The sequence below is a fragment of the Heliangelus exortis genome, chromosome 27 (genome assembly GCF_036169615.1).
Source record: "Heliangelus exortis chromosome 27, bHelExo1.hap1, whole genome shotgun sequence".
In the NCBI taxonomy this organism is placed as follows: Eukaryota; Metazoa; Chordata; class Aves; order Apodiformes; family Trochilidae; genus Heliangelus; species Heliangelus exortis.
The window spans coordinates 2,923,422-2,936,842 of record NC_092448.1 but is presented as its reverse complement, the minus strand read 5'-3'; the positions used below and the strand labels follow the sequence as shown (position 1 = coordinate 2,936,842).

At 62.3% G+C, this 13,421-nt stretch overlaps 2 protein-coding genes across 2 annotated transcripts in view; both read right to left on the bottom strand.

The window, feature by feature from the left end:
* Positions 1 to 792: 792 nt before the first annotated feature.
* SLC27A3 (solute carrier family 27 member 3) lies at positions 793 to 7,241 on the bottom strand. The gene is made up of 10 exons (XM_071727136.1): positions 6,730 to 7,241; positions 6,085 to 6,294; positions 5,842 to 6,000; positions 4,885 to 5,009; positions 4,625 to 4,819; positions 3,265 to 3,355; positions 2,978 to 3,176; positions 2,249 to 2,346; positions 2,021 to 2,151; positions 793 to 1,641 (listed from the first exon to the last, which is right to left on the bottom strand). The coding sequence occupies exons 1-10, from the start codon at positions 7,226 to 7,228 to the stop codon at positions 1,465 to 1,467; spliced, it is 1,884 nt and encodes a 627-aa protein (XP_071583237.1). The 5' UTR covers positions 7,229 to 7,241; the 3' UTR covers positions 793 to 1,464.
* A 1,264-nt stretch (positions 7,242 to 8,505) lies between these two features.
* Positions 8,506 to 13,421, bottom strand: part of INTS3 (integrator complex subunit 3) — a 39,986-nt gene continuing 35,070 nt past the window's right edge. Inside the window, 7 exon segments of the mRNA XM_071727209.1 lie at positions 8,506 to 8,828; positions 8,946 to 9,102; positions 9,855 to 9,927; positions 10,542 to 10,642; positions 12,271 to 12,438; positions 13,115 to 13,163; positions 13,268 to 13,381. Of these exon segments, the coding sequence (XP_071583310.1) occupies positions 8,751 to 8,828; positions 8,946 to 9,102; positions 9,855 to 9,927; positions 10,542 to 10,642; positions 12,271 to 12,438; positions 13,115 to 13,163; positions 13,268 to 13,381 (740 nt within the window). The 3' untranslated portion in view covers positions 8,506 to 8,750.

Below are 13,421 nucleotides of genomic sequence, written 5' to 3'. Positions count from 1 at the left end.
TATTTGGAGGATTTCTGCCTCAGTTTGCAGAGTTTTAGGGCCCAGTTTGGGGAATTTTAGGCCCAGTTTGGGAGGTTTTAGGCCCAGTTTGGGGGGTTTTAGGCCCAGTTTGGGGGGTTTTAGGCCCAATTTTCAAGGTTTTAGGCCCAGTTGGGGAGTTTTAGGCCCGGTTTGGGGAATTTTAGGCCCAATTTTCAAGGTTTTAGGCCCAGCTGGGGAGTTTAAGGCTCAATTTTCAAGGTTTTGAGCCAAATTTCTGGGATTTTAACACAATTTGAAAGACTTGAGGCCCAATTTGGGGCATTTTGGGCTCAGTTTGGAAGTTTTTGCGCCAAATTTCTGGGATTTTAACACTGTGTGAAAGACGTTAGGCCCAGTTTGGAAGTGCTTAGGCCCAGTTTTTCAGTATTTTTGCCTTCTTTACACACAACTTAAAGAGGGGGGGCACAAGTGACCCCCAAGCTCAAGTTTTGTGCAAAAAAAAAAAATAGGAAGGGGGGAGGGAATGAGCTGATTGATTTTTGGGGTGGGAAGGAGATTTTGCCCCTTTTTTATATTTAAGGGTATTTTAATTTTAATTTTTAATTAAACTTAATTTTTTAAATTTAATTAAAATTAATTTTAATTCTTAATTAAAAATAACATTTGAAATTTAAGGGCATTTTTGGTTCTTTTCCTGCCTCCTCTATGAGTTCTCGGGTGATACATCCGACCCCACTCCCCCCTTCCTTTTTTGCAGTGGTGACAGGGACAAAAATTTGCTACAAAAGAGTTTATTTGCCAAAAAAAAGAAAAATTAAGTTTTTCAGGACAGAGCTGGGGGGGGGGGGGGGAGGCACCAGTGGCCGAGGTGGGTGCCCCATGGGTGGAGATGGGGACAGGGACCCCCCCTGTGTGCCAGAAGCACTTGGGGACAAAAGTGGTGACCCCCAGGAGCCATCAGGGGGGACATGGGGGGGGTGGCAAGGACAGGGTTGGGGACACCAGGGACCAGAGGGTGGACATGGGGAGGGGGGGGACACCTGGGGATGGACTCGGGGGACACCCTGGATGGACAAGGGGGTCCCCAGGGGCAGTGGGAGGGACATGGGGGTCTCATCCTATGGATATGGGGGGACCTGGGGATGGATGGAGGGACCTCAGGATGGGGGGACATGATGAGGACATGGGGGTCCCCAGGGGCAGTGGGAGGGACACGGGGGACCCCCAGGATGGATATGGGGGGGACGTGGGGACAGTGGGATGGACACGGGGGTCTCATAGGATGGATGTGGGGACTTGGGGATGGATGGAGGGACCTCAGGATGGACATGGGGGTCCCCAGGGGCAGTGGGATGGACACAAGGGCCCCCCAGGATGGACGTGAGGACCTGGGGACAGCCATGAGGACCCCCAGGATGGCCCCGGGGGACCCGTGGGGCACGGGTTGCCGGTGGGCCGGCCATGGGGCACCTTGGGGGGGCTTTAGATGCGGAGTCTCCCATCCAGGACCCCCGCCCAGAGCGCGGGGCTCAGGGGGACGTAGGCTCTGGTGGCCTCGTCCAGCAGGAAGAGGGGGTCGGGGACACGGGAGGGGTCGCAGCCTTCCCGCGCCAACCGCACCTTCTGCTGCTTGAAAGTCTCCGTCATCTCCAGGTGCTCCTGGAAACGAGGAAAATTTGGTTGGGTCGGGACCCCTCCGGTACACCCCAACCGCTCCCGGTACCCCCCGACCCCTCCTGGTACCCCCTGACTCCTCCCGGTACCCCCCGACCCTTCCTGGTACCTCCTGACCCCTCCCGGTACCCCCTGACTCCTCCCGGTACCCCCTGACTCCTCCCGGTACCCCCTGACCCCTCCTGGTACCCCCCGACCCTTCCTGGTACCCCCCGACCCCTCCCGGTTCCCCCCGACCCCTCCCAGTACCCCCCGACCCTTCCCGGTACCCCCTGACCCCTCCCGGTACCCCCTGACCCCTCCCAGTACCCCCTGACCCCTCCCAGTACCCCCTGACCCCTCCCAGTACCGCCCGACCCGGTACCTGCAGGCGGAGGAAGCGGGGCCGCGCGTAGGGGGGCAGCAGCTGCTCCAGGTGACGATAAAGCCCCGGCCCGTCCAGGTGGCAACCGGGCCGCAGGACCAGGGCCGCCATCCCAGCACGACCCTCGTGGCCTTGGAGGGGGACAAGGACACAGCTGGGGGATGGGGAAGGACGGGGGACACGGCCGGGATGGGGGGGAGGACGACGGGATGGGGGGGACGGAGGTACCTGGGACGGTGACGCCGTAGACGGTGGCTTCTTGGAGGGAGTCGTGGGCCACCAAAGCTTCGGCCACCTCGGTGGTGGCCACGTTCTCACCTTTCCATCTGAGGGGGAGGGAAGGGAGGGGCTGAGCTCTCCCCTGCTCCCCCAGGACATGCACAGGACAGGGAAGGGTGTGGGGTTCTGCACCACCCCCGGGGGTTGGGGTTCTCCATGGCTTGAGGGGTTCCCTGTAGGTTGAGGAGGTCCCTTGGGGTTGGGGGGTTCCCCATGGGTTGGGGGGGGTTCTCCATGGGTTGGGATTCCCACAGACTGGAGCTGCCCATGGGTTGGGGGGGGCTCCCTGTAGGTTGAGGAGGTCCCTTGTGGGTTGTGGGGTTCTCCATGGGTTGAAGTGTTCCCCATGCATTGGGGTTCCCTGTGGGGTGGGGAGTTCTCCACGGGTTAGGGGTTTCATGTGGGTTGGGGGGTTCTCCATGGTTTGTGAGGGCCCCCATGGGTTGGGGGGGGGCTCCCTGTAGGTTGAGGAGGTCCCTTGGGGGTTGGGGGGTTCTCCGGGGGTTGGGGGTTCTCCATGGGTTGGGGGGGTTGAGAAGATTTCCAAGGGGTTGGGGGATCCCTGCCATGGGTTGAGGGGTCCCCTGTGGGTCGGGAAAGGCCACAAGGGGTTGAAAGGGTTTGGGAGCCGGGGTCCTCCATGGGTTGAGGGGGTTCCTCCTGATGGACCTCTGGTACCTGTACGTGTCCCCAATACGGTCCCGGAACCGGACGAACTGGGCCTCATCCTGCTCCACCAGGTCCCCGGTGCTGAAGAAGGTGTCCCCCGGGGTGAAGACCCCGCGCAGCAGCTTCTGCTCCGACAGCTCCTGGCTGCCGGCGTAGCCCAGGAAGGGGGTGCGGGGGGTGACGGGGGCGATCAGGAGCCCCGTCTCACCTGGATGGGAGGAGAGGAGGGGGATAAGGGAGTGGGTGACAGGGTGAGGGCACCCACGGGGACCCCAAACCCCCTCCCCGTCACTCACCCGCCCGGGCGCGGATGCAGCGCCCGTCCCGGTCCCGCACCGGGGCCCCCTCGGTGATGTCGTAGCGAATGATCTCGAAGGGGGAGATGAGCTGGGGGGGGGATCAGGGTCCTGAGAGGTGGAATTGGGTCACCCCCCCCCCGAACACCTCATAGAATCACAGAATGTGAGGGGTTGGAAGGGAGCTCCAGAGATGATGGAGTCCAACCCCCCAGGATCACCCAGGGCAGGACACCCAGAACACATCCAGGGGGGCTGGAAGCCTCCAGAGAAGGAGACTCCAGAACCTCTCAGGGCAGCCTGGGCCCCCCTCACCCTCACAGGGATGAAGTTGCTCCTCAGCCTGAGGTGGAACTTCCCATGTTCCAGCTCCAACCCAGGATTCCTTGGGCACCACTGAACTGAGATTGGCCTCAGCCTCTTGCCCCCCACCCCTCAGCTCTTGAGGGACATTCAGAAGATCCTCTCAGCCTTCTCCAGGCTCAACAGTTCTCTCACTCTTTCTCCCCAGCAGAGATCTCCAAGTCCCTTCAGCACCCTCAGAGCTCTCCCGGGGCCTCTCTCCAGTAGATCTCTGGCTCTCTGGAACTGGGGAGCCCCAAACTGGATCCAGGATTCCAGGTGTGGTCTCCCCAGGGCAGAGCAGAGGGGGAGGAGAACCTCCCGGGATCTGCTGGATCCTTTTCCTGATGCTCCCCAGGACACCATTGGCCCTCTTGGCCACATTGCTGAGAATTCCCTGGAGAATTTCCTGGCCACCAGGACCCCAAGGGCTTTCTCCATGGAGCTGCTTTCCAGCAGGACCTCCCCTCCTCTCTCCTGGGGCTTGGGGTTCTTCCTCCCCACCTGCAGGACTCCACACTTGTCCTGCTTGAACTTCAGGATGTTCACCACCTCTCCAGATCTGGCTGGAGAGCAGCACAACCTCCTGCTGTCCCAGCCACCCCTCCCAGCTTGGTCTCATCCCCCAACTTGCTGAGGGGACACCTCCAGCACCCTCAACACCCCGGAGGAAGCACAGAGCCAAAGGCCAAATCCCATGGAGTTGGATGGAGAGGATGCTGGGAGCAGATGCTGCCTCCCCAGGGTGCTTTTGCCTTTGGCAGCTTCAGCTCCCAAACGTTCCAACTGCGCTTCCAAGCTCCAGAGCTGTGGAGGTGTCACCTTCTCCACCAGAGGTGTCACCTTCTCCACCCCAGGTGTCACCTTCTCCACCAGAGATGTCACCTTCTCCACCCCAGGTGTCATCTTCTCCACCAGAGATGTCACCTTCTCCACCCCAGGTGTCACCTTCTCCACCCCAGCCCCAAGTGGAGGTGTTTTGCAGGGACACCTCCATCACCCTGCCCGTGCCTCTCACCTTGTAGATGAAGCTGCCACGCCCCACAGCCCCCAGGGTCCCGGTGTAGTTGAAGAGGGTGACGTTGCCCTCGGTCATTCCGTAGGTCTCCACGATGCGGACGTCCCCGAAGCGCCTCTGGAAGCTCCTCCAGACGTCGGGGCGCAGCCCGCTCCCCACCAGCAGCCTCAGCCCGTGCTCCCGCTCCCCGGGGCGCTGCGGGGACACGGGGTCAGGTTTTGGGGTGATGCCTCCACCACCTCCCATCTCCTGACCCTGACCTGGGGTTGGTTGACGAGGTAGCGGCAGAGCTCCCCGATGTACTGGAAGACGGTGACCCCCTCGGCGCGACAGTCGTCCCAGAACTGGCTGGCTGAGAACTTCTCCTTCAGCACACACGTGGCCCCTGAGGAGAGAGAGGGTGGAGGGACGGGAGAGGGGTCAACCCCACCCCAAAATCACAGAATCATGGAATGGTTTGGCTTGGTAGGACCTGAAAGCTCATCCAGTCCTAGATCTTCAAGGTGCCTTCCAACCCATTCCATGATCTCAAGCTCATCCAGTCCCATGGGCAGGGACCCCTCCCACCAGCCCAGGTGGCTTCAAGCCCCACTCAATTTGGTTCTCAACACCTCCAGGGATGGTGGAGACACTTTAAAGGTCATGAAATTATGGAATCAAGGTTGGAAATGACCTCCAAGAGCATCAAGTCCAACCCAACCCCACTGTAGCCACCAAACCACTATCCCTCCAGGGACAGAGACTCCACCACTGCCCTGAGCAACCTGGCCCAAGGCTTGACCACTCTGTCAGCCAACAAATTGTTCCTGATATCCAATCATCTTATGGAGCACCCAGATGGGCTTTCAGGTCCCTTGCAACCCAAACCACCCCATGATTCTATCACCTAAAGCTCATCCAGTGGCCAGGGACACCTCCCACCAGCCCGGGTGGCTCCAAGCTTCATCCAACCTTGCCTAGAACATGTCCAGGGATGAGACAACCTTAAAGATCATCTGGAGGATCATCTGGGTGACCGTCCAGGTCCCTTCCAACCCAACCCACTCCATGACCTGAAGCTCATCCAGTCCCACAGGCAGGGACCCCCTCCCACCAGCCCAGGTGGCTCCAAGCCCCATCCAACAGGGTCTTCAAGACTTCCAGGGGATGCAGCAGCCTCCCAGGGCTGCTCGGGGGGTGGAGGGGAAGGGGGGGGGGGGGTCCCTGTCCCTGCTCACCGATGCCAATGCAGCCAACGATGCCCAGGAGGGACCCTGCCATGTGGTAGAGTGGCAGTGCCAGGTACACCACGTCCCGGCTGGAGGCTCCCACCAAGTCGTAGAAGCTCAGGCACAAGATGGATTTGAGGTGGGAGATGCGAGCAGCCTTGGGGAGACCTGGCAAGAAAAAAGGGTGAGGGGGAGAAGGCATTGAACACCCCCCCCGACCTCCAGCTCCCCCTCAGCTCCCGGGGTCCCCACCGGTGGTGCCGGAGGTGAAGATGTACAGACAGGTCTCGTTCAGCTCCTGGGGTTCCCAGACCTCCTCGGGCTCCAGCTCTTCCGAGGCTTCCTCCAGCATCTCCTGCAGGGCCACCACCCCCGGGGGGTAGGGCCCCAGGCCCAGCACCCACACCACCACCCCAGCCTCCCGCAGGATGGGCAGGAGGGGCTCCACTGCTGCAAAGAGGTCTGGGGGGGGGGCGGACAGGAGGTCTGGTGTCACCCCAGTGTCCTCCTCCCCTGTCCCCATCACCTCCCTGTGCCCTATGGCCCCCCGGGTATCCCCTCTCCCCCAGCATCCCCTCGCTGTCCCATCCACCCCCAGTCCCTCCATCGCTCCCTGGTGCCCCCCCCCGTATCCCGTTCCCCTGCTCCCCCATATCCTTTCTCCCCCATCCCCCCCCCCCGGTGGCCCCCGGTTCCCCATTCCCCCTGGTTCCTCCCGCTCCCCCCATCGTCCCCCCTGCCCCATCCTCCCCGGTCCCCACCACGCCCGGTGTCCCCCCGGTCCCATCCCGTGCATGTCCCCCCCCCTCCGGTGCCCTGTTCCCCCCGCCCCCCCCCTATCCCCTCTTCCCCCCTCGGTCCCTCCCGTTCCCCTCCGTGTCCCCCCCCGGTGCTCACCGTCCGCCACCAGCAGCCCCCGTGCCCCGCACACCTCCAGGCAGTGCCGCAGGGCGGGGGGAGGCAGCGCAGTCCCCAGGAACGCGGGACGGACCCCCAGGGCCGCCAATCCCAGCCACCCCCAGACGAACCGGGGTTCGTTCCCCACCAACAACCCCACGGTCACCCCGGGACCCAACCGCCCCCCCTGGGGACCTTCCAGGGGCCACCCCCGCAGCGCGTTGGCCACTCGCCCCACCCGCCGGGCCGCTCGCCCCAGGGTCTCCTCGCTGCCCCCCGCCCGCAGGAAGGGTCGGTTCGGTTCCCTCCGCGCTGCCCGTAAGAACCGAGCCACCAGGCTGCCCCCCGACCCCCTGCCCCCTCCCGAACCCCGGCACCGCCACTGGGCTCGGGCCGCCCGCGCCGCGAAACCCAAATCGGCCCAAAAGTGGGACGGGAACCGCCGCTGCAGCAGCGCCAGAACCGCCAGAACCGCCAGAGCCGCCAGCGCCAGCGCCATGGCCACTGCTGGGCGGGGGGGGATAAGGGGGGGAACACGCCCCACGAACACGCCCCGCGAACACGCCCCACGAACACGCCCCCCGCCCCCACCCCCGCCCAGGGGCCGCCCAACCCCCTCGCCACTCCCCGCACCCCCGGACCGAACCCCCACCGGAACCCGTCACGACCCTGTCCCACCCCTCCGGACCCCCCCCTTCCCTCCCCGACCCATTCAAACCCCCCGGACCCACCCCCACGTCTCTCTTCACACCCCCACCCCGCGATCCCAGACCCAGCAGTGCCCGGACAGAACCCCCCGAAGCCTCCGTCACGATTCTGTTTCCCCCCTCGGGACCCCCAGACCCATTCAAACCCCCCTCCCCAGGCCCCCCCCTCCTCTCGACTCTGCTTAATCCACCCTCCACCCCCCCCAGCCCCATGGGTCCCCTGCCTGCTCCCCCAGGACCCCTAAACCCATCCATGCCCGGACACCCCCCTCCCGGACCCCCTGCCACATCCCTGTCCCCTGTCCCCGTCCCCCACCCCAGGGTCCCTCCCATCATTGTCCCCACTATAGCCCCCCCCAGTTCACCCCCCTCCCACCCACCCCCAGACCCCTCTCCCCCTTTGCCATGGTCCCCCCCCCCACCCATGTCCCCATCGCCCGCACCATGGTCCCCCCACCCTGTCCCCTTCTCCATCACCACGCTGCCCCCCACCCTGTCCCCTCCCCCATTACCATGCCCCCCCCCACTTTGTCCCCTTCCCCCTTTCCGTGGTGTCCCCACTTGTCCCCCTCACATCGTGGTCCCCATCCTCCTGCCCAGGGTCCCCCCACTCCGTCCTTGTCCCCCCTCGCCGTGGCCTCCCCCTCGTGCTCCCTCCCCAGCCCTGTCCCAGATTCCCACTCGGATGGGGGGGTGAGGGGGGGCTGGCACCGCTGCTGTCCCCCTGGGAGCCACGTGCCACCACCCCTTGGCCACACCGGCCTTGGGGACCTCCCGGTGGTGACACGGCACAAAGAGGTGGCAGCTTGTACAAAACATTCCAGAGTTTTATTATTATTATCATTAAAAAAAAAAAAAATCACTTAAAAATGCAAACAGCTCTGAGGAGGGAGGGGGTGTGACAGGGGAGAGCCTCGTCCCTTTGTCACCCGAGGGATTAGGGGACACCCAACAGGACCCATGGGCTCATCCCCCTCATTCCTGGGGGGGTCTGTGTCCCCTCGCCTCCCACCCTGGGGATCGGGCCACGTGTTCCCCCCCCCCTCGCCAAAGCACCCCGGAGTGAGAGGCCAGGCCACGCTCTTTATTTATATTTTTTATATGAAAAGAGGGGACACGTGCCACCCCCCCCATCCCCACCGGGTCCCCTCGACGTCCCTTTTCCTGGGGATCCTCGCTCCGTTTCCCGTGCCGAGTGGGTAAGAAAAAACAAACAAACAACTGGAGCTTAAAAAAAGTCAAGTGGGGAGGGGGTGGGGGTGGCAGCGTCCCCCGTCCCCGGGTGGCAATGGCTTCTGTCCCCTCGGGGACACCTCAGTCACTGTCCGAGCCCACGGCCGAGGATCCTTTCCGTTTCCGTTTGGCGGGTTTGGGTTTGGTGTCTTCTTCCTCCTGCGCCGGGAGAGGGGAAAGCAGGGGGGTGGGGGGAGGGTGTCAGTGTCACCTTGTGGCGGGGACGAGGCCGAAGGGCGTCGGGGGACACAGCGGGGGGCAGCGGGGGACACTGACCGAGGCGCTGCTGGACGCCGACTCCTCCTCGTTGTTGGGGGGTTGGGCCGCGTTCTTGCGGCTGCGGGGGCTGGAGAGCGGCGCTTTGCGGCGGCTCTTGGGGGGTTTGGTGGAGGAGTCTTCATATTCCTCTGCCAGGGAGAAGAGGTCACTGAACCTGGGAAGGAAGCAGGAGAGTGAGGGGGGGTGGGTGGAAGGGGTGGGAGATTGGTTTTGGGGGTGCCCAACCCCACCAAGCCCATGGTTGGGATGGGATGAGGAGCAGTGGTTGGGATGAGGAGGAATGGTTGGGATGGGATGAAGAGGAATGGTTGGGATGGGATGAGGGGGAATGGTTGGGATGAGGAGCAATGGTTGGGATGGGATGAGGAGGAATGGTTATGATGGGATGAGGGGGAATGGTGGTGATGGGATGAGGAGGAATGGTTGGGATGAGGGGGAATGGTTGGGATGAGGGGGAATGGTTAGGAATGGTTGTGATAAAGAGCAATGGTTGGGGTGAGGAGGAATGGTGGTGATGGGATGAGGGAGAATGGTTGGGATGAGGAGCAATGGTTGGGATGGGATGAGGGGGAATGGTTGGGATGAGGAGGAATGGTTGGGATGGGATGAGGGGGAATGGTTGGGATGGGATGAGAGAGAACGGTTGGGAGGGGATGAGGAGCAATGGTTCTAAATTACAGAAGAGCAGATCTGGATTGGATGTTAGGAGAAAATTCTGAACCACGAGGGTGGTGGAAAAATGGCACAGGGTGCCCAGGGAGGTGGTTGAGGCCTCAACCCTGGAGATGTTCAAGGTGAGGCTTGAGGACCCTGATCTAGGGGAGGGTGTCCCAGGGGCTGGACTGGGTGACCTGCAGAGCTCCCTTCCCACCCACAGCGTTCTGGCATTCTATGATCCCAACTCACTTCATCTTGTGGGCTTCATCACAGCTGGCCTGGACGTGCTGCAGTGCCTGCAGGATTGGGGTTTGGCTGAAAACTGCCAAGGAACCAGGAGAAAAGGGAGTCAGAAACCTGCTGGGTGCCCCCCAGGCAGGGGAACCCCCCCAGACCCCTCCCCAGCATCCCAGGTTTGGGATACAGGCTTGGCAAGGAGGCTCCAAGTATCCCCCAGCATCCCAGTTCCGTGGGGGGGAACCTCAGGGGGACACTAAATGGTGATGGTGACACCTTAGGGGGAGGGGGACAGGGCTGGGGGTGGTGGTGGCAGCCCCTGGTGGGAGGTGGCAGCTCCAGGGGGGTGGTGGCAGCCCCTGGTGGGAGGTGGCAGCTCCAGGGGGGTGGTGGCAGCCCCTGGTGAGAGGTGGCAGCTCCAGGGGGGGTGGTGGCAGCTCCAGGGGGGTGGTGGCAGCCCCTGGTGGGAGGTGGCAGCTCCAGGGGGGTGGTGGCAGCCCCTGGTGAGAGGTGGCAGCTCCAGGGGGTGATGGCAGCCCTGGGGTAGGGGGTAGCAGCACCAGGCAGGTGGTGGCAGCTCTGGGTGGGGTGGCAGCTCTTGGGGAGGTGGTGACAGCCCTGGAGGGTGTGGTGACAGCCCCGGGGGGTGTGGTGACAGCCCTGGGGGGTGTGGTGACAGCCCTGGGGGGTGGTACCTACAGTTCTGTTTGGTGTTGGTCAGGTTGAGGCGCAGGTTGTCCAAGTGCTCCAGGATCTGCTCCAGGGTGAGCTGGGCCAGTTTGCTGCTGGAGCTGCGCAGGCTGAGGGCAGAGACACCACGGGGTCAGGCACCCCCCTGCTGCCCCCCCCACCCCAAAACATTGGGGTCCCTCCCCCTCAGCAAGTGCAGCACCCCCAGACCCCCAGGGAGAAGTGGGGCACAGCATCACAGGAGCTTGGGGACAAATCCTGCTCAGGGTGCTCACCCCCCACCCTCAACCCCCCCACCCCCCAAGCCCACAGGATGGTGCCAGCACCCTGGGTGCTGCCAGGAGGCAGGGAGGGAGCTGGTGGCTCATTAATTAAGAAAAAATTAGACCTGGACACGGTCTGGGACCCCGAGAACAGAGGAGCTGTTGACAGAACTGTCACGGTTGGAGAAGATCTCCAGTTTCCCCCCCCCCCGGCCAAGTCTCCAGCTCCCAGGGGCCCTGAATGAACCCAGGGAGAGGAGGAGCAGCCAAAAATGTCCCCAGGGAGCTGGGGGGGGGGGAGATGGGGACACCCCTGAGGTGCCCGTGGACACTTTCCCGTTGGGTGCTCAGGAGATTGATGGTGGGAGGGGGGGTGGTCCTGGGGGGTGTGGGCAGAGGGGCTGCTGTCCTCTCCCAGGACACGAGGTGGCCTTCAGGCTCCAGAGATGAGAATCCAACTGGGAGAGAGCAGGGAGGAGCCTGGAGCAGCCCCCCCTCCACTCATCCCTAACCCAGAGCTCAGAATATGGGGCTGGGGGCTCCTGGAGCAGCCCCCCCTCTACTCATCCCCAACCCAGAGCTCAGAACAGGGGTCTGGGGGCTCCTGGAGCAGCCCCCCCTCTACTCATCCCCAACCCAGACTTGGAACAGGGGGCTGGGGGCTGCAGAACCAACCCTCCCATCCTCTCCCCCAGCCCAAAATTTGGGGGACCAAGCTGGGGAGCTTCTTAGAGCAGCCCCTCCCTCTCCTGCCCCCAACCCAGAGGCTGGTACAGGGGTCTGGGGGCTCCTGGAGAAATCCCTTCTCCTCTTCCCCAACCCTGAAGCTCTTTTACAAGGGTCTGGGGGCTGCTGGAACAACTCCCCCCTCATCACCCCCAACCCAAAACTTGGGGGAGGGGGCTTGGGGCTCCTGGAGCCCTTCAGCCTCTTCTGCCCCCAACCTCAAACCTGGCACTGGGGGCTCTCAGAGCAGCCCCCCCTCCTCTCCCCAGCCCCAGGGACACACCTGGGGCTGCACCAGGGCCATGCTGGGTTTTTGAGGTTGGATAAAAAGGTTGGGAGGAGGATCCTGTCCTGGATCTGTGTCCTCCAGGAGCTGTGTGCAGCCCAGGGAGCTCCTGCCAGCCCTGCCCAAGGACAGCCCAGCCATGTCCCACCAGGCCAGGCTCCCATCCTGCTCTCCTGGGGGTTCCAGCAGCACCCAGAGCTCTGCCCATGGGTGGCTGAGAACAAACTCTCCTCAACTCCTTCCTTCCAAGGGCAGGAGGAGAGCAGGAACCTGGGATGATGGGACTGAACCTTCAGGAGCTCAGCCCCAGGACCCCAACAGAGGTCAAGTGAAGCACGACCAGAAGATCACGGCCACCAAAAGAGGTTCTGGAGACACCCAGGTGGGCTGAGCAGAGGGGTCTGCAGCTGGGTCTGTCCCTGGGTCACTGGTGGCCCCAGGGGGACCTGTCCTGGTCCTTCACCTTTGGCGTTTCCGTGGGAGACTGTTGTTCTTGATCAGCAAGGATTTGATGTGCTCAGCCAGGAGGTCGTCGTGTTTGATGCACCAGTGCCTCAGGATGCTGGTGGTGAACTGGTCATCAGGGTGGCAGGGCCTGCTCAGAACCATCTTCACCATCTCCTCACTAGGCCTAAGGCAAAGAAGGAAAAGGCACTGAGGCGTCTGCAGAGTGAAGAGTGGGGAGATCCTGGCTCAGGTTGTCCCAGGAAGCTGTGGGACAGTGTTGAAGGCCAGGTTGGATGGGGCTTGGAGCAAGCTGGGAGGTGTTCCTGCCCAAGGAAGCTTCAGATCATGGAATGGTTTTGAGTTAGAAGGGACCTTTAAGGCCATCCAGATGCCAGGAACAATTTCTTGACCAACAGAGTGGTCAAGCCTTGGGACAGGGCTGCAATGCCAGTGGTGGAGTCACCATCCCTGGCAAGGTTCACAAAAGATGCAGAGGGGGTGCTGAGGGACCCAGTTTCCTGGGCACAGTGGGGTTGGATTGGACTTGATGACCTTGGGAGGTCTTTTCCAACCCTGACTCCATGATTCTGTGACCTTTAAGGTGCTTGCTCCCTCCTTGGAGGTTTTCCAGGCCAGGTTGGATGGGATTTGGAACCCCCTGAGCTGGTGGGAGGTGATCCCTGCCCATGGCACTGGATGAGCTTTGAGGTCCCTCCAACCCAAACCTTGGGGGTTTCCTCCATGCCTCACTCCTCAAGCCAGAGTGGGTGGCACTTGTCCCTTGTCCCCAGGGCACTGAGAGTGCTCAGAAAGCCACCAGTGTGCTGGGGACAGCCCCAAAGTGTCCCCAGGGTCCTTACTTCTCTCTCCTCAGCTGCAGCAGCAGGCAGGACAATGCCTCGGGGTGATCTGCAAGGGAAAGGACATGCTCAGCATGGAAAGTGATGGTCACCACACCTCTCTGTGTCCCTCTCTGTCCCTCCATGTCCCTCACCAGGTGGGGGACAGCTCACCTTTGTATTTGAGGTGCTGCAGGATGGGGATGATGGTCTCCAGAGGAATGTTGTGGGCAAGGAAGAGCTGCCAGGTGCAATACTGCTCAAAGGTCTCCCAGTCCAGGCTTTGAACTAATTAAAAAAAAAACAACAAAAAAACAGAGGATGGTGA

What these genes read in the sequence shown, in the direction of transcription:
- SLC27A3 (XM_071727136.1), bottom strand. Translation starts at nt 7,228, where the DNA reads ATGGCGCTGGCGCTGGCGGCTCTGGCGGTTCTGGCGGTTCTGGCGCTG. An exon ending in CGTTGGCTGCATTGGCATCG is followed by an intron (nt 5,010 to 5,841) that starts GTGAGCAGGGAC and finishes CTCTCTCCTCAG; the next exon opens with GGGCCACGTGTGTGCTGAAG. An exon ending in CTACGGCGTCACCGTCCCAG is followed by an intron (nt 2,152 to 2,248) that starts GTACCTCCGTCC and finishes TCCCCCTCCAAG; the next exon opens with GCCACGAGGGTCGTGCTGGG.